Source organism: Podarcis bocagei (assembly GCF_964188305.1).
Source record: "Podarcis bocagei genome assembly, chromosome: 13".
NCBI classification, from domain to species: Eukaryota; Metazoa; Chordata; class Lepidosauria; order Squamata; family Lacertidae; genus Podarcis; species Podarcis bocagei.
This window is the reverse complement of record NC_138138.1, coordinates 26,473,026-26,500,725: the sequence shown is the minus strand read 5'-3', so window position 1 is coordinate 26,500,725 and position 27,700 is coordinate 26,473,026. Positions and strand designations below refer to the sequence as shown.

The window sequence follows — 27,700 nt, the reverse complement described above, 5'->3', positions numbered from 1 at the left end:
TCCCTTCCTCCCAGCAAATAAAAGAATTGCAATAATTATTTCACGATCAGTGTGCTGCCTTTCATGACTCCTACAATTAATGGCCCGCGACAGCCACCTCATCCTACCTCAGAGTGGTCCTGTTAGGCCTTTTATCTGGCCCCCAGAACTCTCCCCAGGCCACCCACCCACCACAGGGTACACCCTTCATTGGTCCTCCTTCATATCCAAGAGTTTTCGCTTTGCTGAAATGTGTCATTGAACTCTGACAATGCCTCGTGTTTGTCTGGATAGAGGACAGAGGGGTGTTTGAATGTGTGTACTAACTATCCTACTGAACAAAGGTAAAATGTACCTTTGTTGTTCCACCGGCTTTTGCCTCTGGTCCCTTCCATCCCTGAAAAGTGTCACCACTTCTGCCCCTGGAGAACCTAATCTCCTTCTGGAAACTCTTGGTCCTGTGTCATAAGCAATCATCTGCTTAGAAAAACATACAGCAGATGCCACATTTTTTGTATGCCAGAAAACAAACGTTTATTAAGAAGTCACCCGAGGATCTTCCGTGCATCCCGGAAAGCGTGAAAGCAGCAGGGAAGGGAGGAACCATGCTACCAGAGCCACCTTGTAGGCAGAATGTGCCTAACTTTTTAAGCAAGGTTCCTAGAGGAGTTTTCTAAGCATAGGATAGGAGTACATAAATTCCCCCTCCCCTCTAGGTTCAGGTCCTTGTCTGTTCCATGTTGCCTATGGATTTGGTCCGCAGGCGCTGAGATTTCACATGCGGCAGATCTTAGTGTTGATCCGTGGGCCTGGTGGTCCTGGTGGGCATGGGCCGCAAGGGGGCGGGCACATTGGACCACGTGGGCCACAGGGAGGAGGGCCACAGGGTGGAGGGCCACATGAGACAAACTTTGGCCCACAGGGGTTGACACATGAGGGAGCCAGGTTAGGCTCCACCACGGGCACACATGGCTTGCAGGTTGGTGGGCAGACGGGGGCACAAACTGGCTCTGGCACACAAACTGGCCGGCAGACAGATGATCGAATGGCAGTCGTGCACTCTGGATCACAGGGGCGATTGGGCAGCCTGGAAAAGAAGAACACATCCATGGTTAGACAAGAAGAGTGTGTCTCTGGAGAAGGCTAGCTTCCCAACGTGAGATGGAGAGAGCAAATGTTAAGGAGCTAAAGCAAAGGGTCTTGTGTTCTTGGAGCTGTGGATGCTTTCACAGCGACAGCTTGGTGTGAGTTAGTGTTATTCCTCAAAAGGGCCAGGAAGTGAGCTGTAACCTCAAGATGCAAAAATGCCCATCTGTTGATTTAAACTGGGTGTTTCCAAATAGCTGCTCTTAGGACCACAGCAAAGGTAAGTTGTTAAAACCGTGTTTATGGAAGACAATCTTACTCGGCTATGAGTGATCACCAAAGAAGAAGAAGTTTCAGGTACAAGTTCCAGGATGTATGGTGCTTGTGGATCCACTCAACTTGTCTATCCTCTGCTGGGGGGGAATAGCTCAGTGGTGTCTACACTGACTAACAGAAGTCCTCTAGGATTTCAGATTTGGGTCTCTCTGATACCTACCTAGAAATGCCAGCTGTTGCAGCTGGGACTGCATTCATTGTTCCATCCACTTTTGTCTCTGGCATGTGGCCCTTGGAAGGTGGACCCGAAGGGAAGGTCCACCTTGGGATCAGAAGGCTCTCTCTGTCTCCCCCCACCCCACTTTATTGGATCACAGCTGAGTTGAGGTTAACATGCCTAAAGCCAAATCAATCCAGAAGAGGCCATTCTGGCATCGACTACTGCCCTCATCTTACTTACTTGCAGTCTTCTCCTTCCAACATGTTGCGGTAGGTGGCGATCTCACAGTCCAGACGGGCTTTTTCGTCCAGGAGGGTCTTGTACTCACAGTTCTGGCGCTCAATGTCACAGCGGATTTCGGCCAGCTGGGCCTCCACGTTGCTGATCAGGCACTGGAGCTGGGAGAGTTGGGTGCAGTAGCGGGATTCTGTTTCTTGCAAAGTGCCCTCCAGAGCCCCTTTCTGAGAGACGGAGAAGAAGGCAAGGGAGAGAGAGAGAGAGAGAAATTCATCAGGGCATGTTCTGCTCACACAGCTAAACGAACACAATGGTGCCATAATGCAAGGGTAGCCAACCTGACATCCTCCAAATATTGTTGGACCACAACTCCCATCATCCCTGGCCCTTGGCCTTGCTGTCTGGGGTAGATGGGAGTTGGAGTCCAATAACATCTGGAGGGCACTGGCAGGGACTGGCAAAATGCTGATGCGTGTGCACGGGGGGAAGAGAGTCTGGAGTCTGACTTGGGAGACGGGGGCAGTGGTTTGTGGGGACCTCTACCAGCCTGGATGCAAGTGTCAGAGGAAGGGGAAGCTTCAGAGTTAGAGGGAAGAGCAGATAATGGGTTGGAAGGAGAGAGGGGAAAGGCATGACAGGAGTACGATTCACAAGATAGTGTGAACATGCAAATAGTACTGTTGAACAACGTACCCGACACTGAGCATTCTGGATTCCTACTCACCATGCTCTGCTGAGCCTGTAGGTCAATCTCCAGTGCTTGAACACAACGTCTTGTCTCAATGATTTCTGTCTGGCAGCACTGCAGCTGTTCTCCACTGGAGAGCACCTCCCTGTTGAGCTCTTCCATCTGGTGAATGTTTTAAAAAAGCCCAGAAATTAGAAGGTCACGGGAGTTCTGCCATGAAAGATGGCCAGTGAGACACCTGATTGGGATGGAATTGGCCACCAAGGAGGAGGGGGACCTACCTGTGTACAATACCAGTCCTCAACTTCCCGGCGATTCTTTTCAAGATCAGCCTCATACTGGCAACGCATCTCGTCCAGGACCTTGTTGAGGTTGCAAGATGGGGCAGCATCCACCTCCACATTGATGCGGTCACCGAGCTGGGAGCGAAGGGCACAGGACTCCTGCAGGAGGGGACAAAGAGGAAGGCAAGGGGAGTATATCTGGAGCCATTTATCACCATTTGCATATCACTTATTCAAAGGGACTGCTGAATATAATTTGGTTGGCTCTTTGATGGTAGACTGGTATTGCAAACTGGTTTCCTGCTTAGAACTTGGATCCTTATGGAATTTTGATTTGGGGAGATTCAGTGGAAGGGGAACACAGATGGCCATAGTTTGGACTGGATGGAAATTTACTCTAGTGGTTGGTGACCCTTAGGGATTTTGCCCTTTACCCATTGTGTATTGGTTGGTTGCATAAGTTGTCCAAAACTCTGCATGTATTTATCCTGGAATGCCCTTATCTCTGTTGGTGGTCTAGATTGTGAAGACCGATCTCAAGGTGGACTGGGTGGGTAGATGTCCCTGGTTTTTTATGTGAACTGGACTAGACCAGGGGTAGCCAATGTGGTACCTTCTGGATGTTGCTGGACTACAACTCTCATCATCCCTGCCCACTGGCCATGTTTACTGGGTCTGATGGGAGTTGTAGTCCAGCAACATCCAGAGGACCTCATGTTGACTACCCATGGACTAGAAGATGATCCCAGTGCACTTCCAGCTCCAAAGATCTATGCTCCTTCACCCATGGTTCAGCACCTGTTCTGGGCTTGGTAGAAGAGATGTTTGGGGCATACCTCCTCGTGGTTTTTCTTCAGGCACATCATCTCCTCAGTCAAGGACTCGAGCTGAGCTTCCAGGTCAGCCCTGCATAGGGTGAGGTCATCCAGCACTCTCCGAAGGCCATTGATGTCAGCCTCATCCCTCTGACGCAGACTCAGCTCATAATCATACCTTCAGGGGGAGGAAAGACAGATTATTGCAGCATAGCTGAGAGGGCAGAATGTTAAACCTGGACCAAGGACTGCTGAGTACCAATCCAAGCTCCAGTGGGCAACAGTTCTCGCTTTCTGCTGCGACTCTAAGCTCATCCAGAGCACAGCAAGCCACTGGGATTGCTTCTGCTCAGCAGCGCCTGGGTGGAGACAATCCCCACTGGGAGTGGGACTTGCAGTAAACACCAAAAGCAAGTCCTATTTTCAGCAGGAATCTTTGCAGCCCCAGCTTGGGACCAAGCCCTAGCTTCAATGATTCTTCCTTTCCAGTCCCAAATTTAAATTAAAGTCAATCTGTAAAGGAGAAAAAGAAGAATGATGAGCACACAATTGTGCTCTTGATTCCTCCTCTGAAGTTTGACACCTGGTGATTGATGGGTTGGCTGCCCTATCCAGCTGACAAAGATGGCCCTTGGAGGGTGGGCCAGATCTGGGTCCATCTCTGCTTTGAGTAGGTGCCACACACCTCAAGGAGACCTACCTCTAAGCAGACATGGATAACTGCCCTAAGCTTTTGTATTCTAGGTGGCAGGGTGATCAACAAATGTGTGTCTGCATGTCCATGCCTTTTCTGGTGCATGTTTATGGGGCATAGCTGTCAACTTACCCCTTTTCTTGCAAAGAATCCTATTCGGAATAAGGGAATTTCCCTTAAAAAAAGGGAAACGTTAACAGCTATGTTATGGGGCTGCTAAAATGTGAGTGATTTTGTATGTGTCTTTTCTGAAATCAAGGAGTGTGATACTATGTGTGCATTCTCTGTGTTTTTGTGGGGGACGGACAGTTGGACAATTATTCTTAGGGCCTTAAACCTGTTGTAAACCAATGAATGATTTCAGGCTTACGTTGATATGTTCCTGGTACAAAAATGTACAACCAGTTGTCAGAGGACTTCCAAATGGAATTTTAATCTGAGTTCCACTGAACTTCCCCCTTTAATGTGGAAGCTTGCCTTCTTGGCGCTGCAGGCTATCTCTTAGCAAAACAGTCCTCATTTTAGAACTGCCTGGGTCTTTGTAGAAGAGACATCAACACTTCCCAATAATAATTTAGCTTGAAAGTGGTGATCTGGCAACCCTTAGTACTATCAGCAGCCACTGTTTTCAGCCTGGTTTCCCTACAAAACTGCTATCAGTGAGCCCCTGTTCTCTTCCTGGGAAGCATAGTAACACAGGCTGGTTTGAATGATACCATGGGTGGGTGGGGGGAGCATGACAACATACAGGATGAGAGTGGTTGGCTAGCTTTGATCCACCCCTCCGCCAAAAAAATATCTTACTTGGTGCAATAGTCATCAGAAGCCATTTTGAGATTGTCAATATCCAGGCAGAGTCTTGCATTGTCAGCCTTAGTACAGCAAATCTGGAAAGAAACCCCCCAGAGATATTTCATTTTAATCCAGCCAGATGGATTAGGTGGGAGCAGATGGAGAGCATCACCAAAGGATAGCTCCTGCTGGATCATTGAGCCCAGCATCCTGTACCTGAAGTGACCAACCAGATATCTATAGAAAGCTCACAAGCAGAACCTGAATGCAACAATGCCCTCTCCACTTGTGGTTCCCAGCCACCAGCATTCAGAGGTCTGCTGCCTCCAACAAAAGAGAGAGAACATAGTCATCATCATGGCTAGTTAGGCACTGAGAGCTGCCTTCTCCCTGAATTTGTGCAATCCCGTTTTAAAGACACCCAGGTTGATGGGCATCACTACACCATGAGAACAAATTCCATATTGCAATGTGTGACTTTCTTTTGCCTTAAGGCAGGCATAGGCAAACTCGGCCCACCAGATGTTTTGAGACTACAGTTCCCATCATCCCTGACCACTGGTCCTGTTAGTTAGGGATGATGGGAATTGTATTCCCAAAACATCTGGAGGGCAGAGTTTGCCTATGCTTGCCTTAAGGGCATGGGAGCAGACACCTGAAGGGGGCAAGAAATGAGTCTTTATTTCCCATCATTTCCTTCCTTTCCTTTCCTGGGAAATGATATATAATGAATTGAAAAGGATGTTCAAAATAACGTTTGTGAAAAACAATCCAGAAGCTTTTCTTTGGGGAATTATAGGGACAGAACTACCTAAACTGTATAGGAACTTATTTATGTATGCAACTACAGTGGCAAGAATATTACTTGCCCCAAAATGGAAAGAAGCAGAAGTCCCAGCAAAGGAAGAATGGATACAAAAACTTATGGAATATGCAGAAATGGCAAAATTTACCAGAAGAATAAGAAATCAAGATAACAAAGTATATATAAAAGAATGGAAATTTGTTTATTGAATATTTACAGCCAAATTGTAAACAGATAAGAACATTGGCAGGATTATGGTAATAACCTGCAGTTTTATGAGAGTATATATTTAAAGTAGATGAGTAAATGAGCAAATTAAGTTAATTTGGATATGCAGAGGATATTGGAAAAAAATTAAGGAACTGCAGAAAGTGGGGGGGGGGAGGAAGTCAAGTTTTGAAATGTGAAAATGATTGTAAAATTAGTGAAATGTATAAACCTGAAAAGTATAAATAAAATGTTAAAAAAGGAATCTTCAGCTACCCCTTTAAAGGTTGCATCAAAGGGCAGATCTGAAGCAAGGATGGAATGACTCTCACCCTTTCCTTGTAATGATAATTCCATCTGGCTGGGTTTCCCCAGCCACTCTGGGCGGCTCCCAACAGAATATTAAAAATACAATAAAGCATCAAACATTAAAAACTTCCCTAAACAGGACTGCCTTCAGATGTCTTGTAAAAGTCAGATGGTTGCTTATTGCCTTGACATCTAATGGGAGGGTGTTCTACAGGGCGGGCGCCACTACTGAGAAGGCCCTCTGCCTGGTTCCCTGTAGCTTCACTTTTTGCAGTGAGGGAACCACCAGAAGGCCCTCAGAGCTGGACCTCAGTGTTTGAGCTAAACGATGGGGGTGGAGACACTCCTTCAGGTATACTGGGCTGAGGTTACTTAGGGCTTTAAAGGCCAGCACCAACACTTTGAATTGTGCTGGGAGCCAATGGAGGTCTTTCAGGACCGGTGTTATGTGGCCTCGGCAGCTGCTCCCAGTCACCAGTCTTACTGCCGCACTCTAAAACCACTCTAAAACCAAATAAATCCAGAAGACTCCATAAATAACCAAAGTTTCCATGGAACTGGATAATCGTGGAAGACCCCCCTGCCCCCCATGAGCCATTCCTTACCTGTTGCTGGAGCTCGTCAATGTTGCAGTAAAAAGGTTTGAAGTCGGTGCACACGTAAGCATTTTCGCACTCGTACCAGTCTCGGATCTTGCACTCCAGGTCAGCGTTCTCCTGTTCCAGGCAGCGCACCCTTTCCAGATAGTTCCCCAGGCGGCTGTTCAGGAACTCCATGGTTTCCTTCTCATTGCAGTTGAGGATCCCTTCACTGTGGCCGACAGGGTAGCAGTTCAGAGGGCGAGCAGGAGGAGGGATGCAGGGTGGAGGAACACAAGAGGAGCCCATGCTAGGAGGTGGAAGGCGAGTAGATGTCATGTGGCCCCCACTTCGGCAGCTGTTGTGGAGAGACGAGGCCGTATGGCCTGGAGGGGGCAGGCAGACGCTGGATCGGCGAGGAGGAAGGCAAGGCCCGGGCCGGCAGTTAACTGAGGCAGCGCTGTTTGGGTGGCAGTTTGTCGAGACCCGGCAAGGGCCCCTGAGAGACCCGCAAGTGCGAGTGGCAGTGGTGGCAGCCATGGTTGAAAGGAGCAGCTAGATGGAGGAAATGAGTGAAGGGACCCACGAAACCCAAGTCTGACAGATGATCTCCTTCCTAGAGCTTTTTTATACCATGAGCACTGGGGTGTTAGCTCCTTTACGAGGCTTTCTCCTTGTTAATATTTGTGGAGATTCCTGCCTGGCTTCTCATTAGCCTGCTCGTTACTTGCTTGAAAGGCATTTCTTGGCTTATAAATTTGCCCTTCCGCCTCACACTTCACTTGCAGATTCAGGACTCTGCTTGATGGCTGAGTCCCTGGAATGACAGTTTTTATGGGACGCCACCAAAGCGGTCTGTCAGCATCAAACACCAGCCTTCAGTCCCTGGGCGTTGGTCATTTGAGCAGAATTATGGGCTTGGTGTTTCGCAGTGGGATTGCCCCTTTCCCTCCTTCTGCCCTACTTTGACCAACTGAAAAGCCAAGTCAGGATCTCTGGTAGACAGCAGTCATGAACCTGAGGCCTTCTGGAAATTCTACTCCAGATATCTCCTGCTCTGCCCTCATAACTGGTGAAAGGACACCCAGGTAGCTTCTTCTGCCAGATGTGCGCAGTCTTTACAGCAGAAGAGACTCGCAGATCCTATACTGAGTCCACCAGCCTTATCTGCTCTCCTAGTCTGCTTCCTGCCTTATTGAACAGGATGTTCAGCCATGGAACAGATCTGCTGGGAATGCAGTTATTGCATCCCATACTGTGGATCGTGCATTCAGCAAGGGATTGACATGGAGGACCTCCAATGTCTCTTTTGGCTCTCTGTATCTGTGATATGACTTTTCTCTGGGTCAGAATGCATGGTGTGTAGACAACGGCAGGGCAATCTGTTGCGGTGAGAAGACTGAAATTGAAGCCAACATTTTACATGCAATTCTGACCACTTCCCCCTGAATATTGGAAGTAATTTGCATTCTATTAAGTACATAATGCAAATGAATGAACTAATGAAATTAAAAAAGCCTTTTAAGTGCAGATTGCTATCCCAGTCTGTATATGTACTGGATTTGAAAGTTAGGTTTTTAGGTTTTTCTCCAATGTGTGTGTGTGTGTGTGTATGCATAATAGCATCTTTTGTGTGCTTTTACATATGGCATTGTTTGTTATTCTTGATGTTTTTGCTGTAAAATTGCTTTTAGATATTTTATGGGGAGCAATTCATCAATGGAATCAAATGAATATTTAAATAAATATTATTTTGCTTATTAATTTCTCTACACTGTTATTCAGGAAGAAGGAAAACAGCAACAGGCTGTGGACCAGGTAGACTGTTTCCTCCAGTTTTGCTTCAGGGGAATTATTCTCTGCTTGTAAAAGTTGAGCTTTGGCCTTTTTTCACTTGCTCTTTCCTACTTTAAGGGGACACTAGTCTTGCTCACAATTTATTTATTGACCCTGCCAAGGTCCCCCTCAAAATGTTTTAGTGCAAACTCAGTGAAGGTGCTTCCAGACTGTCACTATTTGGTGGGTGGGATTTAGCAGCCTAGGGGCAAATCCATATTGCTTGACTTAAGTGGAATGGGCATTCTTATAAAAGAAATCAAACTTTTTACAGTAAGGAAAGTGATGGATTTATGTGGGATAACAATTGCATGTTGCAGCATCATACAACTTCAGAACAAACACTTAGTAAACAATTGATATTGTATAATCTCCCTGCAAACTTTGTGCCAACGAATCAGGGTGAATGCTCAGCGTCTGGAAGTGACCCAAGTCTCTAATTAAAGATCTCTAGGTAGTTCGCAAGCAGAAGTGTGGAAAGGGGCAATTACAGTATGACATTAAAGTAAAATGTGGGGTGAGAAACATCAAAGTAAAATCTTGCTGAACTTTTTTTTTTTTTTACTATTGACTTAAGATTCCAAGACATCAAGCAAGATGGAGTATTAGCAGAATGGAGACCAAGAGCTCTGTATGACAGCAGCTCTTAGTGCTCCAGTTTGCAGATATAATTCTATCCAACTACAGTGGTACCTCGGGTTACATACGCTTCAGGTTGCATACGCTTCAGGTTACAGACTCCGCTAACCCAGAAATAGTGCTTCAGGTTAAGAACTTTGCTTCAGGATGAGAACAGAAATCGTGCTCCGGCAGCATGGCAGCAGCAGGAGGCCCCATTAGCTAAAGTGGTGCTTCAGGTTAAGAACAGTTTGAGGTTAAGAACGGACCTCCGGAACAAATTAAGTACTTAACCCGAGGTACCACTGTATAACGAAAGAGAAATTCTATGCATTTTCTATGCATTCTATGTATTTTCACTCCCATTTCCTGCTAGAATAGCCATTGTATGACTCAGAATGACAGACGTTCTGCTGGAGAAGAAATTTGGCTGGATCTACACACAGGAAAAACACACACACTATAAATAAGTCATAAATTAAATCATTATAACAAAAAAACCCACTATGTAAAATTGCATAGACAAAGTTTTTTTTGCTCTACAGCATCATCTGGTGCTGCATCTTTACAATGGAGTTACAACAATATAACTGACTGAGTGTAGCTGAGTCCTTTGTGCCCAGAAATTGCAGCACATATTTTTTAAATGCATCAAAAGCCATATGCACTGAACTGATATTCCCCATGCCTACCCCACACATCTGTACAGGCTAGTTAAATTTATTTAATGGTAAGGAAAAGAAATGCGAGCACATGTTGCAATGCATTCCCCCATTCATTAATGCTTCACATACCACAGATCTGGAAGTAGGGGGTGCAGAAGACATAAGCCAGAGCGGGGATGATACATGAAAACGTTACAAGTAGCAATTATTCAGTATAGCACTGGTGAAAACAGCAGGGACTGAGGTTGGTGTGTGCACTGGCTTCCTGTATCGGTTGCCATCTGTGAGTCAGGAAGACGGGCTCTTCTCAAACAGGGATCCTTCCTGGCATCTCTACCACCAGCTGCTGCAGAAAACTGCCTTGGTGTGTTAAGACTTGATCCAGGCTAAGTTACACCACATTCACACCATACATTTAAAACACGGCGATACCACTTTAAAGAGCCATGGCTTTCCTCAAAGAATTCTGGGAGCTCTAGTTTGTTAAGGGCATTCAGAGTTGTTAGGAGGCCCCCATTCCTCTCACAGAACCTTTACAATTTGCAGAGTTTCCTGGGATGAGGGACTGATTGTTAAACCACTCTTGGAACTGTAGCTCCTCCTAACCACTCTTAGCACCCTTAACAAACTACAGATCCCAGAATTCTTTGGGGCAAGCCATGACTGTTCAAAGTGGTATAATGATGTTTTAAAAGTACGGTGTTAACGTGGCCTTAGTTGCATTTATGAATCAGCAGGAGTGAAGTTGTGACTATCTGGTCCCATTGATTTACAGCGCAAGTCTGTTCAGGTCTACTTAAAAGTAAATCCCTTTACATTTAAATTGAGATAGTACCAATCTGTCAATTTTGGTTTATCTCAGTTTCCAAGGTTTCCCCAGTCTTAAATTTCTACCTCAGTTTGCAATTTAAAAGCAAAACAAAAGCTCCACAACACATTTTCTCAGAATGGATGCGTCTGTACACATTTCTGCAAAGTGATTTCCCTTAAAATAACACATTTTGCACGCCATTTTCAACAATATGTGCATGTTTATGGACACTACCCCAGTATATATGCATTTTCTGTATATGTTACCTGACTGAAAAACTGCATTGCAAAATTCAGAAGGGTGAATTTGAAGGGTGGCTGTGTTTTTGGTCCTTGTACTGTTTCAGAAAGCACAAATCAGGTCAGTTGTCTTTAAATGAGAATCAAATTAAATATCTCCCCTACCTGTAATGTCAATGAGGCTTCCTCCCTGATAAGTTAGGGCTGCAGCATTAGTTTGGACACAGCCCCTTATGAGGAGGCTGTCTTCTTCACATGTTGTGCTTGGCTCCACCCCCAATTTCTTTGTCATGCCTTGGTCTACAAAAGAGCAAGAGGCTGCTTGAAGCTCACGCTAATTTCTCTGCGTTACAGCTCCCCCCAGAGCCTCTCTTTCTTTCTGGTGACTGAAAGCGGCTGCCAAGACCACATAACACTGGTCTTGAAAGACCTACATTGGGGATGATACATGGAAACGTTACAAATAGCAATTATTCAGTATAGCACTGGTGAAAACAGCAGGGGACTGAGGTTGGTGTGTGCACTGGCTTCCTGTATCGGTTGCCATCTGTGAGTCAGGAAGACGGGCTCTTCTTAAACAGGGATCCTTCCTACATTGGCTCCCAGTACATTTCCGAGCACAATTCAAAGTGTTGGTGCTGACTATTAAAGCCCTAAACGGCCTCGGCCCAGTATACCTGAAGGAGCGTCTCCACCCCCATCGTTCAACCTGGACACTGAGGTCCAGCGCCAAGGGCCTTCTAGCGGTTCCCTCACTGTGAGAAGCGAAGTTACAGGGAACCAGGCAGAGGGCCTTCTTGGTAGTGGTGCCCACCCTGTGGAATGCCTTCCCATCAGATGTCAAAGAAATAAACAACTATATGACATTTAGAAGACATCTGAAGGCAGCCCTGTTTAGGGAAGTTTTTAATGACTGATGTTTTAATGTATTTTTAATCTTTTGTTGGAAGCCGCCCAGAGTGGCTGGGGAAACCCAGCCAGATGTGAGTGGTATACATAATAAATTATTATTATGTCTCATCGTCACTGTTTTGCTCAGCCCTTCTCATTCTCGAACCCTGAATTATCTTTTGTGGGCAGATTCTTAGGAAAGGATCTCTGCTCATTTGGTCTCAGATGAACCATTCCGCAGTCTTCTGTACTAGGTGGCTTTCTTAGCAAGGCTTGGTACACCCAAGCCACCCAGATATCTGTCCTCGGTCTTGCTACATCTCAATACACCCCACTGCCAGATCCAGACAAGACTGTCTGCAATCAATTGTTGACTAACTAGAAATAGCTTTCACAAGGCAGAGCAGGTGCGACCTGGGAATATGTCCCTGTCATGGATGAGCCTCTGTCCCTGGCTTGATTTGTGCTTGATTCTTCATAATTTGGACAATTGGTATCAATCAAGAGGCGCCCCTAGGGAATATCCATGGGCTGCAATCAATCAGCTGCCGAAAGGACTGGGATTGGAGCTTTGAAGGTATCTGAATGTGAGTTTTTTGGAACTTGAGAATCCTTACAACAGTTGGAAAAGGAAGGGGGAGGACAAGGTGCTTTGTGGTTTCATATGGTTTTCAAATGGTCTCCCTTCTTCTTGTTGTCCCCTGCAAAATGAAAAAGACGTGTGTAGCTGCTGTTATGCTATTCTGTTTGTTACCTCGGAAAAGAGGGGGGAGGCTTTTGATTTATGCTCAACAAGGAATTTAACAAGGTTTTACTATGCCCTTGCCCCTTGACCAAGGCTGAATGGACTTTATTTAAAATTATTCCTGGACTGGACCAGGAGTGCTGTTGGTGCAGTGAAAAAAGAATGAATGGCTGCCAGACAGATCTGGTAAAGAGGCTGAAATTGAGACAAGATCTTGTTTTTAACTGTGTGCCAAGGAAGAACTCCAGAGCAGAATTTTAATGGCAGAGACTGGAAATGCACTCTGTGAGTTATTTATGGCCGCAGCTCATACACTAGTCAGTAAACAGTGGAAGGAATGGAATACGACCTTGTACCATCCAGATAAACATTGCAAATAACTGAACAATGGAAGATAGTAATTAACTCTAACAGCACACCAGGTCTGGAACAACAATGTATATGAAGGACTACACACGTGAAACAGATTACTTATTTTTAAGATGTAACGGAGGTGCTGTTTGTAAGCTGAAAAAAATGGCCAGTTGGAAGAATGTTTAACGGCTAGTGAAGGTTGTCAGCTGAACTCTAAATAAGAAATGATGTGGCAATGTGAGGAAATGAAGATGATCATATGTTCAGAACAGGAGTGGGAAACTTGATTTTAAGGAATTGCATTAAATTAAATTAATTTGGTTTGGTTTGTAATAATTTGGAAAATTTATAAAAAATAATTTGGGAAAGGAATGTCTTTCACAGCCTTCCCTTTGGTTTCATCTGTACATTTATAGACGGGGAAATTGCTGGACAGCATTTTGCATATAGACAATGTGTTCTTGCATTAGTACTTGGAATTTCATGGATACCAATGTTAACAGAAGTAGTTCATCGTTTGGGGGCTACAGGGAACCAGGCAGAGGGCGTCTCGGTAGTGGCCCCTGCCCTGTGGAACACCCTCCCATCAGATGTCAAAGAAACAACTATCTGACATTTAGAAGACATCTGAAGGCAGCCCTGTTTAGGGAAGTTTTTAATGTCTGACATTTTAATGTATTTTTAATCTTTTTTTGGAAGCCTCCCAGAGTGGCTGGGGAAACCCAGACAGATGGGCGTGGTACAAATATTATTATTGTTATTTTGTTTGGAGCTTGAATGTCCCAAGTTAGTGGAAGTATGTCAGTGAGCATCACATTCCAATGGATGAGAGCAACTCAGGATTGTTAAATTCGTTTATTTTAGTGTTGTGGAAGATGTAGGGCTATGCCTGAGCAAGTTTTTCTTTTAGGGGAAGAGCCTGAAGAACTGCTTCAGATAGAGGTGGCAAGAGGTGAAGTACTGGGGCTTCTTGGCAAATTAAAAGTAACAAGTCATCAGGCATCCACCTGAGAATTTCCAGCCATGGTACTATGATAGTCTCAGATAGGCATTTCATTTCTCTTCTAGCCTATACAGTGGTACCTCGGGTTACAGACGCTTCAGGTTACAGACCTCGCTTACCCAGAAATAGTACCTCGGGTTAAGAACTTTGCTTCAGGAGGAGAACAGAAATCGTGTGGCAGCAGCGCGGCGGCAGTGGGAGGCCCCATTAGCTAAAGTAGTACCTCAGGTTAAGTACAGTTTCAGGTTAAGAACAGACCTCCAGAACTAATTAAGTTCTTAACCCAAGGTACCACTGTACCTACAAGGCCAGAAAGAGGGTGTCATACCCCTTGCCTCAGGGGCCCAGTATTGGCCTGGGGAAGACTCTGGTTCAGATGATAGATAGCCATGGTCAAGATCGCACTATTAAGTCTTTGTCCTTGATGCTATAACTGGCACACATCCGTTTGTCAGATAAAGTCAAATAACCAGAACCAGTAGCTACTAAGCAAGATATGATAGAGGCTAGCACAAATGAAAGACAACATAAGCCAACATTTCTCCATGCGATAGGAGGAAGACAAACAAAGGTTTATTGAAAATGCTGATATTTCATCCCAGTGGCTGAATCACTGTTGAAGTGAAGCGACTCTTTGATTTGAAAAGTTAACATAGGCACCAAAGTACTGAGGCACGATCAAGAAAGCAGAATATTAGCCCTGAAAATATGTGCAGTGGCATAACAGAATGAAGATTTCTCCCTTCTGCCTGGACGGATTGGCTTCGTTTTTGATGTATTGTTGCCTTAGAGGGTGAGGTGCTGGACTTGTTCCCGAGACGATATGATCTTCCCATCTTTAATCTCCTCTGTGATGGTGCGAATCTTTTTGGTGATCTGGGGGGCCGGAGCACAGACTGGAGGGGGACATTCTGGCACACACGGAGCCCTAGGGAGCCTGAGGTTGCCAAGAGATTAGGGGTGAAAATGGGAAGGCGAAATTTGGCACAACATGATTAATCCCGTAAAGCTGCCCCTTGTCCTCCCACCCCTGAAAATTTCCCCCATCTTTTCCCAAATAGGAGCAATGGTGGTGCCCCTTAATTTCTGAGTCCACACACAGAATAAAAAGGAAGACACTGCTTCCTGTTGCTGCTGAGTTAACTAAGGTCACAACTTTATTGAGTAGAGGAGATCTGCAAGCAATTCTGTCAGACTACAATTTGCATTCTGGGTCTTGTTGGACTACAACTCCCATGAACCCTGGTCCCTGACTATCTTGCCTGGGTCTTGGAATCCAACTACATTTCTAGGGCTCACATAATGCTTTAAGTCCCAGGTGTTCATGAAGGCAAAATGGCAGCCAGGATGCCAGCACCATTGCTGTCACTGCCACTTGCAACAATGGCAATAATAACAAAGAAAAGAGGCTGTGCTACTGCTGCAGGTAATGGCCACCCCCACCTTTTTTAAAAAAAAAAGTTGCCAAATTTCTCCAGGAGGAGAAGTTCTGCAGCACATTCTCAACCTGGTCAGCATTTTGTATCTTCCACAATGCATTAGCCTTGTGGCATTCTGGGGCACTGGGTGGGTAAGTGTGTGGAAGGTGGCCACCATGAAAATGGTGGACAATAGATGGAGAAAATTCTGGAAAGTGGTCTTCTTTTTCTGAGGTTCTAAGAAAAAAACCAACAACTCAAGAAGTCCTGAGAAATTAGAATGCCTCAGATCTTTTTCCTAAGTGGGAACCCCACATTCACTTTGAAATGACACTATAGTTGACATCTTCAGGTGGCAATTTTGATTGATGGTCCAGTGCCGAGGGCCTTCTGGTGGTTCCCTCACTGCGAGAAGCCAAGTTACCGGGAACCAGGCAGAGGGCCTTCTCGGTAGTGGCACCTGCCCTGTGGAACGCACTCCCACCAGATGTCAAAGAGAACAACAACTATCTGACATTTAGAAGACATCTGAAGGCAGCCCTGTTTGGGGAAACTTTTAATGTTTGATGCATTACTGTATTTTAATATTTTGTTGGAAGCCGCCCAGAGTGACTGGGGAAGCCCAGCCAGATGGGCGGGGTATAAATTATTATTATTATTATTATTATTATTATTATTATTATTATTAAACACAAAGGCCCAGTATTGCAATCCTGTGGCTGGGCTGTACCATTTCAGACTGCAGGCACGGCCCTACAGAACTGAATGGAATGCTTCTCAATACAAATCACACAGCTGCCCAGAGTGGCTGGGGCAACCCAGTTGGGCTGGGTACAAATGATGATGATGATGATGATGATGATGATTACTACTACTATTGGTAGTTTTCTATTTGTAGGAAACTTGTTATTTGTTTGTTGGAACAGTCCATCCTCCCACCTGAAATTGTACAGTCCACACACAGATTTAACACCTCAGTGGGAACTTTATAACTTTTAGACCTCACTTTGTCTAATGCTTGATAATAACTAACTAGCTAACTAATTTATTTATTTATACATACATACATACATACATACATACATACATACATCACCCATCTGGCTGGGTTGCCCCAGCCGCTCTGGGCAGCTTCCAACAGACATAAAAAACATAATAAAACATCAAATATTAATAATAACAATCTGATCCAATGCAAAAAAGGCACAATAACTTTAAAATAAACTACCCATATCAAAATAACGCTATACTCGATAATTCATTAGAATCTAATAGTAAACAGTAAAAAGAACAACAACCCTAAAATGGAGTTGTACAAATGCAGTGCCCGTTTGAATTATACATACTTGCAATCTTCTCCTTCCAGCAGACGTCGGTATGTTGTGATCTCTGATTCTAGGCGTGTCTTGACATCCAGGAGAATCTTGTACTCGTGGCTTTGGCGCTCCATGTCGCACCGGAGGTCTCCTAGCTGACCTTCTATGTTGCTGATCAGGCACTGGAGCTGGGCCAGCTGGGTGCTATAGCGGGCCTCCGTTTCTTGCAGGGTGCACTCCAGAGCATTTTTCTGAGAGGGGAATAAGAGAGATAATTATGAATGGAGAGCAGGAGGATTTCTCTTCTTTATGCACAGTCAACTGATCTCATGTTTCTAGGCCTCCCCAGGTAATAAGTTTCAAAGAATCATAGGCTTTGAAGAGGCTACGATCCAGTGATGGAAGAAATACACAACATGAAGGATAACTGTGTTATAATCCACATTTTTGTTCTGGTTGGTTTGCTTTAAAATGTGGACATAACAAAATCTTTGAGCGTCTTTATTACCATTTCAGACTATTCAATGTGGACATAGATAGTGATGTTCACTAACTCAGGAATCTTTTTTTAAGGGACTAGATAAGGAATGGACAGACTCATTAAAGCCCACTCCATCCCAGTTCTCAGTGAGAACTAAGATGGTACCATCCCATTTCCAGGTGGATTTTTAAAGCAAAATTCTGTCCAGAAACACACATTTAAAATAAATATTAAAGCAACTCACAAGGTGGTCAGAGGTTGCAGCTGCCACTGTTTCCCCCTCTCTTCAGATTTGACCTTTTATATGGTGGATCAAGTGGTCCACAACCCAAGAAGCTCATATTGCAAACTTTTCTTACACACCAAGCAAGCCCCCCTGGGAGTGATAGGACTTGATGATGTTCCATTTGCTCCCAGGGGGAATAGTACAGGGTTTTCCCCGAGGCCAACTCCAAATAGAATCCACTGGATTGTGGATTCTGAAGTGGACCATTGATCCCATGTAGGTCATGGTCTGCCATTGAGTTAGTCCACAAGGAAATCTGAGAAGGGCAGAGTCCTTCTCCATCCCTATGCACCTATTATATTCTTAGGTTGTTTTGTCAGTAGACAAAAGTGCTGAATTGGTTTAGATGTTCTCAAAACAGGTTGGAAGTCCTTATGTATTTCACTATAACAAGAAAAACTGAGAAGCACTCCAGTGCAGGTAGTGAGAAAGAGATCTGGAGCTGGACAGAGTTAAGAAGAAAGTTAATGAGATGTGTTTGGATCTATAGTAAAAGTTGTGGGGTGCATCATCACTGAAGCAGTCAAGTACAACAATTTCCTGTTGCCTAGAGTGGAAACACATGGGAATGTGGCCCCAGACAGGGAGGACTTCCTGTCATACCTGTTCTGGAGCCTCTTCCCCTTGTGTGCGAACAGGTAGATGGCCGTGACCCTCCCTTTTCCCATTTTTCCCTTTCGGACTCCTCTTCTGGCTCTTAGCCAGCACATGGTTCATCCTTACAGAGGATGGAAGCCACAAAGCAGAAAGTCTGAGGCCTAGCTCAGACTTCTTTTCTCTACAAATGTAACTGTAACCACAAGATAAAGCCTGCCTTCAGATTACTGCTGTGAACTGAATGTAAGCAAGCTTTACTCTTACTTTTAAAGAAGACTGTCGTGTTATTATTATTTTAAGAGGGAGATAAAGGGGAAATTTACCAGGAACAATCCAGACTGGATAAGCCAGACTGGATTGCTTAATTTAAATGATTCTAATGAATCTATCAACTTGCTTCCAGCAATCTGCAAGGGAATGTGCTCTGCTGCTTGCTCACCAGCATGAGAGAGGAGGGATAACATTTAATCAATATATCCTCCCCTACCTTCCTCAACATTCCCACAAAATTCATGTCAGGTTATTTTTCAATAAAACTATTTATGTAGACAAGGCATGGAATGTTGTTCCTGGAGGTAGCAGAAGGTCATCTGGACTGCATAAGGCAAGAGCCTCTGACCCCCACCCCCAAATATTATCCTCTTGACTCACCATGTTTTGTTGGGCATCCAGGTCAATCTCAAGGGCTTGGACAGTGTGCCTCAGCTCAATGATCTCTGACTGGCAGGTCTGCAGCTCTTCACCACTGGAGATCACCTGCTGGTTCAGCTCCTCCATCTAAAACAAGCAGGAAGGTAAAAAGAAGAAGACAGAGAGGGCATGCACCTCCATTTTAAGGTCAACCACTGGTCCTACATTACCACTTAGAGACTTTTCAGGATACCCACCTTAGAAGTGAACCAAGTCTCAACGTCTCTGCGGTTTTTTTCAGCCAGGCTCTCATACTGACTCCGTATCTCATCCAGGATTTTGTTCAGGTCGCACGACGGGGCAGCATCCACCTCCACGTTAACTCTGGCCCCAAGCTTTGAGCGCAGTCCGTTTGCTTCCTGGAGGATGAGAAGGCCCATGTTGCATAATGCACATTTCTGGGTGGTCATTGTTTGATGTGGACCTCTATAGCAAGGAGTGAGTAAGGGACACTGTACCTCCACAGAGGGTTTGATTTAAAGCAGCACATGAGAGAGGCTAACTCCTCTTTACGCATGCTGTTTTTCTCCTGCTACAGCACCTGCCACACTACTTTTCTCTATCCATTCTAACTAACATGCACCTGGGAATTCTGATTTGTGTCGGGTGGAAGGAGAAGCTGTAGACACCTGGAAGTGTTCAGTATCCCCTGCCAACTACCTCTCCTCCTCCTCCCATTGCCTACTAGAGGAATTGTGATCAGAGTATAGGTATAGGTAAAGGTAAAGGGACCCCTGACCATTAGGTCCAGTCGTGACCGACTCTGGGGTTGTGGCGCTCATCTCGCTTTATTGCTGAGGGAGCTGGTGTACAGCTTCCGGGTCATGTGGCCAGCATGACTAAGCCGCTTCTGGTGAACCAGAGCAGCACACGGAAACACCGTTTACCTTCCCACTGGAGCGGTACCTATTTATCTACTTGCACTTTGACGTGCTTTCAAACTGCTAGATGGGCAGGAGCAGGGACCGAGCAACGGGAGCTCACCCCGTCACAGGGATTCAAACCGTCAACCTTCTGATCGGCAAGTCCTAGGCTCTGTGGTTTAACCCACAGTGCCACACGCATCCCTCAGAGTACCCAGACCCATGTTTGCCACAAGTAGGGTGGCCTGGTGAAAAAGAGGATCTCCTGCCCCATTAATGATGGGGTAGAAGAGGGAATTTCAGCAGGTGTAGCTTGTTGGACTCTGGAAAATCAGAAGAGGAAAAACTCAGGGAGAGTTTTATAAACGTGGAGCAGGTGAGGGCAGCTTAATCTCTCAATGTGCCCTCAATGCTTCATTTCTGGTCATCTGCTGCTATTATAGAGATATTATCAGTTGATCCTCAGCAACAGGGGTAGCCAATTTGTTGCCTTCCAGATATTTTGGGTTGTTGCTCCCATTATCCCTGACTATTTGCTAAACGGGATGGGTTATGTAGCACAAGAAGACCCAGACAGTGCCATGTTGGCCACCCTTCTCAATACCACGATGGCACACCTATGAAAGAAGACCCTCTTTTGCATGTGGAATGTGACTGTGTCTACAACAACACAAGGTGGCATTTTGTCACCTTTTCCCCAGCGAAGGTTTGCTACTACCTCCTCATGGTTCTTCCTGAGACAAATGAGTTCCTCCTTAAGGGATTCAAGCTGAGCTTCCAGGTCAGACCGGCATAAAGTCAATTCATCCAGGATTCGGCGCAGCCCATTGATGTCGGCCTCAACACTCTGGCGAAGAGCCAGCTCTGTCTCGTACCTTTGGAACAGTAAATGTTAAAAACAACAAGCACAAGGTTATTTTCTATTTCAGCATGGAAAATAATAAGCAAGGAGTCGTCATTTGTGGGGAAGGTATGAGGGTCCCTTCCCAGGTTTATAATTTATTTATTTTATTTGACTCTAGCATAGACTACATTTTAAAAAATGAAATTGCAGGAGAAGATGTGGGCTTTCTATTATTTTCAATCACAAGAGTCTTCTATAGTTCCAATATTTAATATTTATACATTTATATTTTGGTGGAATTGCTGCAAATGAGTTATGATTACTTAGTATGCTTTTACTTTATTGGGATTTTTTTCTACAGCTTTTAAGCTTTTATATTAACTTTGTAAATGCATAAGTTATATTCCTATTAGGAAGCAGTATAATAGGGAGATATTTCATTAAACTGTAACATCCACAATGCAGTAAGGCTGGTATAAAAACACCAGAAGCCCAAGAAAATTTGAAGTCACCTCTCTGCTGCAAGTTCTTGCTCTGAATAAGATGGACTTACTTGGTCCTGAAGTCGTCAGCAGCTAGGCGAGCATTGTCAATTTCCAAGACCAGCCTGGCATTGTCTGTCTTGGCGCACAAGATCTGGAGAACAAATTGCGGAGCTGTGAATTGCTTTTAAAGTTGCGAAGAAAGCAGGGGGCTACAAAGTTAGGGGGAGAAAATCAGAGTGACTTCTCCAGAAGGGCTGGCCCTGGAACATTATTAAAACTAGCAATAGACAAGTGGAGTTCTTACGAATGCTGTTTTTTTAAAAAACTACCAACCTCTCCCCACACCCCAGATTTGGCCAACCAAAATGAACAGGTGGCTGGGGCAGGTTATAATGTTTGAGGCTTTTTAGCTTAGATAAACAGTAAGGTGGGAGCATGAGAGAGGTGTGTAACATGGCATAAAGGACGTGGATAGGATGATACTTTCCTCAGCATCTTATAATCCTAGAGCTCCAGGCCATTCAATGGATGGTGTAAGAAATAGAACAGACAAAACAAAGGACCTTTTCCTGCACAGACAGGACATAGCTGAACCAAGCAACTTGCTACCATAAGATGTAAGAATGGGAGTGCCAATTTGGATGGCTTTAAAAGAGGATTAGGGACGCGGGTGGCGCTGTGGGTTAGGCCACAGAGCCTGGGACTTGCCAATCAGAAGGTCGGCGGTTCAAATCCCCATGACGGGGTAAGCTCCCGTTGCTTGGTTCCTGCTCCTGCCCATCTAGCAGTTCGAAAGCACCTCAAAGTGCAAGTAGATAAATAGGTACCGCTCCAGTGGGAAGGTAAACAGCGTTTCCGTGCGCTGCTCTGGTTCACCAGAAGCAGCTTAGTCATGCTGGCCACATGACCCGGAAGCTGTATGCTGGCTCCCTCAGCCAATAAAGCGAGATGAGCGCCGCAACCACAGAGTCGGCCACGACTGGACCTAATGGTCAGGGGTCCCTTTACCTAAAAGGGGATTAGACAACATTGTGGAGAATAAGGCTGTTCCTAATTAATACAGGTGGTGGAATGGGTCAGTGCATCTGGCTGCTAACCAAAAGGTTAGTGGTTCGAGCCCACCCAGGGATGGCTGTGGGCAGGATTCCTGCACTGCATGCAAAATATTCACAACAACCGTTACCTGGTGCTGGAGCTCCTCAATGATCTTGTAATACGATTGAAAGTCGGTGCAGATGTAGGGGACTTGACATTCATACCACTCCCGGATCTTGCATTCCAGGTTGGCGTTTTCCTGCTCCAGGCAGCGCACTCTCTCCAGGTAACTGGCCAGGCGGTCGTTCAAGCACTGCATCAGCTCCTTTTCATTGCAACTCAGGATCCCTTCATCGTGCCAGCCGTAGCTTCCAAGAAACCCAGGCCCAGGTGAGCAAATGCTCCCAGCTCCCAGCTTCATGGAAGAGGTGGAGATGCTCCTGCTACCAAAGGCCAGGCTTGGTGCTCTGCATGAGCCGGTGGAATGGACAGAAGACATCCGAGTTAGACCCCCACCCTTGACAGACCCAGAAGATATGGTCTGAGCATAGTACTTGGAAGCCATGGCACCAGCTGGGAAGCCAAAACCTGGGTCACTTGAGCAGATCTGCGCAGCTTAGATAGCCTCAAATTTGCAAGGAACTGAAGCTGTCATTCCCCACTAGTGGGTTTTTATACTACACATCTTGGGTGTTGCCAAGCCGGTTTCTCTTGGGAAAGTTTGTGCCAGCTTTCCTCTCTGCATCTCACAGCCTGTGGTTTAACTGCCCATCAGGAGGCATCTTCCCTATAAAAAAAAAACCAAACAGCTTAGATAAGTCAGGACTCATCATTAGCAATTCCTCACCATTTACAATGTTCATTTTATAGCATCATCAAAGAGATCTTTCATCACCATTAAGCAGCAGTCGTCATTAATGGAGCGTGGGGATCCCAGGTAGCAACTGGTGTGAGAGAAGTTACACTTTTGGGTGTCTTTCTGGATTCTTACAATGACAGTTCAGTTGTAAACATGTCTACTAAAAATAATAATAAAATGTCCCATTCAACTCAGTGACTTACTTCCTAATGAATGCGGCCTGAAGAATTAGAGATTCTCCCAACAGCTTCTCCCTGCAATAAGACCACAACGGGTACCTTTCTATCAACCCCGCCCTCCCCTGTTCATAGAAGGATGTGGACTGGTATTGTGGAGGTATGGCAACATGGAAACACTCATCGTTGAGAAGTGATCCACAATGGGCCATCACAATGATCCACAATGGATCACAACAGGAACATCTACTTCTGATATAAGACATTCAGAGATTCAACAATTAAACGGTGTACAACGTTTAAAAATAAATGAAATAAACTGATACTGAAGACTTGTGAACTTGAACAGTTGCCTTCTTTAAGACCAGGCATAGGCAAACTCCAGCCTTCCAGTTGTTTGGGACTACAATTCTCATCATCCCTTACCACTGGTCCTGTTAGCTAGGGATGATGGGAATTGTAGTTCCAAACATCTGGAGGGCTGAAGTTTGCCTATGCCTGTTTAAGACCATGAGAAAACAAGAAGAACCCCATTGGATCAGCCAAAGGACCATCTTGTCCACATCCTGTTCTCATAATGGTCATCCAGATGCTTATGCAAGACCTAGGTGCAACAACATTCTCCCCACCTGTGATTCACAGCAACCAGCATTCAGAGGCATACACCCTCCAACAGTGAAGGGAGAACATAGCCATCATGACTAGTAGCCATTGCTAACTTTGTCCTCCATGGTTTTGTCTAATCCAAGATGGTGGCCATCATTCTGTTTTGCAGGAGCAAATCCCACAGTTTAACTGCGCTGGGTGGAGAAGCATTTTCTTTGAGTCTACCCTGAATCTTCCAACATTCAGCTTCACTGTATGTCTCCAAGTTCTGGGAGAAAAAAAGTCTGTCTATCCAATTTCTCCATACTACACACAATCTTATACACTACTTGACTTTATCTACACTAAAAAAGCCCTGAATCTTGTAATCTTTCATTCAATTTGTCTCACATTTAAGGGCGAATCTGCCTAATCCAGGGGTCAGCAACCTTTTCCAGCCATGGGCCGATCCACCTTCCCTCAGACCATGTGGTGGTCTGGACTATATTTTGAAGGGGGGGGGATGAACGAATTCCTATGCCCACAAATTAACCAGAGATACATTTTAAATAAAACCACACATTCTACTCATGTAAAAACACCAGGCAGGCCCCACAAATAACCCAGAGATGCATTTTAAATAAAAGGGCTCATTCTACTCATGTAAAAACATGCTGATTCTCGGACCGTCCACGGGCCAGATTGAGAAGGTGATTGGGCTGCATCTGGCCCATGGGCCTTAGGTTGCCCACCCCTGGCCTAATCCATGCATTCCAGAACAAGATGCAAACCAAAATGCAAGCATCCTTTGATATCTGCACTTCGCCGAATTTTGCAATACCACATAATGTGTAAAAAAATGTACACACTACTGCATAATTGTGCACATACAAATAAGCAAAGATACATTATTTTAGAGGAAACTGCTTTGCAACAAGGTGTATGTTGAGGAAAGTTGCGTACAAAAATGTGTATATTATGAAAAATTCACACTATAACGTGGATGAATTTTCATTAGCATTCTTTTCATTAAATTTCAAACTGATGATGAAATGAGCTTAAGATTGGAAAAATCAGCAACGAAGAGAAACCAAACTGGACATCTTTGCCCATCCCTACTTGCAAGTCTAATAAATACAAAAAGGGTGTGGGAAAAGGCAGACAATTGATGCTGGCAAAACTGGCCTTTGTAGAAATGTTTTATATGCTTCTCCTGTTAAAGATTTCAGAAGTGTCTTAAATCTTTATAAGCTTCTCTCTTGAACTGCAGAGGTGCACCTGTTTGACAGGTGGGGTGTTTATATACCTTTTAATAGCTTAACAGTATAAGCCTAGCACTGTCTACTCGGGAGTAAGTCCCATTGGTTTCCGTGTGGGGCATACTCCCAGATAAGTGAGCTTAGAATGGTGTTCTAAAGCATAATATATCACTTTATTTCACAATATTACTCATCAAAAATTTACATTAGCCAAGCAGGCAATCTTTATTTAAGAGAATGAAGGGGTGCTGGTCTGTATTCACCTAACTTCTATTCAGAGTAAACTAATTGAAATTAGTGACTCTGAGTTAGTAATGATAATTAACTTCAGTGGGTCTTTTCTGAGTAGGGATAGCATTGGGTACAACCCACAAATTTCACATTTAAAAAGAGAGATGTACAGAAATTAATGGAAGAACAGAAATTAATGCTCTAGCAAATTAGCATGTTTAGATTCCTGTCTCCCAGCCAGCTGTCAGATTATGTTCCTTACAAACAGATCAGTCTATTTATCAGCCACCATAAATCTGTTCAGTCCCATTTCCACATTATTTTTTTAATAATAATAATAATAATAATAATAATAATAATAATAATAATAATAATGAATTTTATTTATATCCCGCCCTCCCCAGCCGAAGCCGGGCTCAGGGCGGCTAACAACAATCAAATAATCAGTCAAATAATCACACAATCTAAAAATATTTCATTATAAAAATTAATTAAATCAAATTGATTAAAGAAAATGCTTTAAAATTGTACTTAAATTTTGCTTATATACTTATTTGCACCCACCCCCTCGAAATACATTTATGTGTATTTCATTCAATGATACACAATTTTAAATGGAATTTTATGCCTTTTTGAGCTGAAAACAGCAACGGAAAATATGGAGAATTGCAAAAAATCAAAGGATAACTACCTTCCAACCTGCACATTGGTCCATGGCCTACAGATAAGGTCACTTTGAATCTGAATCCGCAAAGAGATAATTCCTCAAGCAGCTCTTGTTCTTTGTCTCCTTCATGTTCACTGTTCTCACCTTGTCCATTGGCTTTATTCTCTTCTGTGCCTCAAGCTGAAATTTATCTTCTGGACTGTATAAACTTATTGATGCACTTTCCTTTACAAACCAGGAGAGCTCAACACCATATTCAACATGAGATCTTTTTAATGCACTTTGTTGCTCAGCAGTTTGGCCACTTTTTGTGACTGCATCATATTGAGCAGCTGGGAGCATTTTAATCAACATTCGATCCAAATGCAAGCCCAAATTTGTGGAGTTTTTTTTTAACAAAAAAGGGAAAAAAGATCTGTTCTTAGTGAAGAGTCTGGACACATCACTTAGTTCCCAAACTAGGGACCCACTGAGCATTTCTATGGGTTGATTACAAAAACGTCAAACAGCAGTCTTAAATAATAGAAACCCATGTTGTCCTCTAATTGCATCCATAGAATGGTTTATCACCAGTTTGGCTGTATTCCAAATATCCACGTCATCCGCATCTGTAAGAACAACATCATCCAGCAATAATTTTGTTGCCGCCTTGATTATTGCAGCCATTCACAACATCTTCGAGTGACAACCCACCAGTTTACTTGAAAAATAGGGTACCACATTTTCATAGAAAGAAAGGCAACTATATCCTGGTTCAGAGAAGCAAGAGGAATTCACCCATAATTTGCCATCCATTGTGTTTAGGTTCTGCCAGCACACTTTGCTCTTCAACTCCATTGTTGTCGTTCCCCCCAAAAGGTCTCAATTTTCCTTTACCGACATCAGCTCTGTGTTTTCATTGTCAGTCGTCTTCCTCTTAAGACACCTTGAGAGAATATGCTCCTTTCCCCCTCAACTCTCTTGTCCTCGACATTCATTTGTTGTCCCTCCTGCTATTAAGTGTCATTTGAATTGGTGGCTGTATAATTTAGATGTGATTTTTTATGACATTCCCCATAAAGGGCGATATGCATTGGGTCGTGTGTGCTGACTCAGGAGTAGCAGCTGAGCTGATGCGGGTAATTTTTACAAGTGATAATGATGAGCCTCTGAAAGCCCCTTGTTTTGTCTTACCTGGCTGCTGGAATGCAGATTGGATAACATACTATTATTTTTTATTAGCTTGCCAACACTCATATTTAATACCTGAGAATGCGCCGAGCTTCCATGAACAGGCGCTGAATCATTAAGATTTTGTAATAATGTCCTTATAAAAGATTGAAGGATGCAATCCCTTATTTCAGTTCATATCTGGAGCTTGTCATTTTCATTTGTTTTATCTGAGCAGTCAGCTGCTATTAACTCCTTGAACTGGGCCTTACCTGGGTTGTGTCTAAAAGTGAAGCATTGCCATCATCGCTCCACACTCAAAACCTAGGTTTGCATATCTGTTATCTTTTGCTTATTTCTTATACTGTTGGTTTCTTGGTGACTCTTCCATCAGCAACGATTCCAAGGCAGCATAAATCAGCCAAGAAAACAAATATTATGCATGCCCACATTTGAGAGACAGTGCGGTGTAGTGGTTAGCGTCAGACTAGGACCAGGGTTTGAAATGATGTTGTCCTTCAGCTTCAGCGTCCAGCACTGCCACCTAAGGGCTGCTGTAGAATTGCACCAATCGTTTATTATAATAAGGAGCAGGTACAGTGGTACCTTGGAAGCCGAATGGAATGT

The 27,700-nt window shown here is 44.3% G+C and overlaps 1 protein-coding gene across 1 annotated transcript; it reads right to left on the bottom strand.

Annotated features, from left to right (window-relative positions):
- Nucleotides 1-504: 504 nt before the first annotated feature.
- Nucleotides 505-27,603, bottom strand: LOC308571662 (uncharacterized protein). Its single transcript, XM_081167310.1, has 16 exons — nucleotides 25,949-27,603; nucleotides 22,296-23,091; nucleotides 21,181-21,263; nucleotides 20,502-20,658; nucleotides 19,118-19,279; nucleotides 18,882-19,007; nucleotides 16,897-17,117; nucleotides 14,935-15,069; nucleotides 10,219-10,225; nucleotides 6,998-7,525; nucleotides 5,084-5,166; nucleotides 3,607-3,763; nucleotides 2,768-2,929; nucleotides 2,523-2,648; nucleotides 1,802-2,022; nucleotides 505-1,066 (listed from the first exon to the last, which is right to left on the bottom strand). Exons 2-16 carry the CDS (start codon nucleotides 22,710-22,712, stop codon nucleotides 754-756), a joined length of 2,898 nt encoding a protein of 965 aa, XP_081023436.1. The 5' UTR covers nucleotides 22,713-23,091; nucleotides 25,949-27,603; the 3' UTR covers nucleotides 505-753.
- Between the last annotated feature and the right edge of the window lie 97 nt (nucleotides 27,604-27,700).

Coding starts and splice junctions, on each gene's coding strand:
- LOC308571662 (XM_081167310.1), bottom strand. CDS start 22,712: ATGGCTTCCAAGTACTATGCTCAGACCATATCTTCTGGGTCTGTCAAG. Junction 21,264..22,295: donor TTGAGGAGCTCCAGCACCAG/GTAACGGTTGTT, acceptor TTTGTTCTCCAG/ATCTTGTGCGCCAAGACAGA. Junction 5,167..6,997: donor TTGACGAGCTCCAGCAACAG/GTAAGGAATGGC, acceptor GTTTCTTTCCAG/ATTTGCTGTACTAAGGCTGA.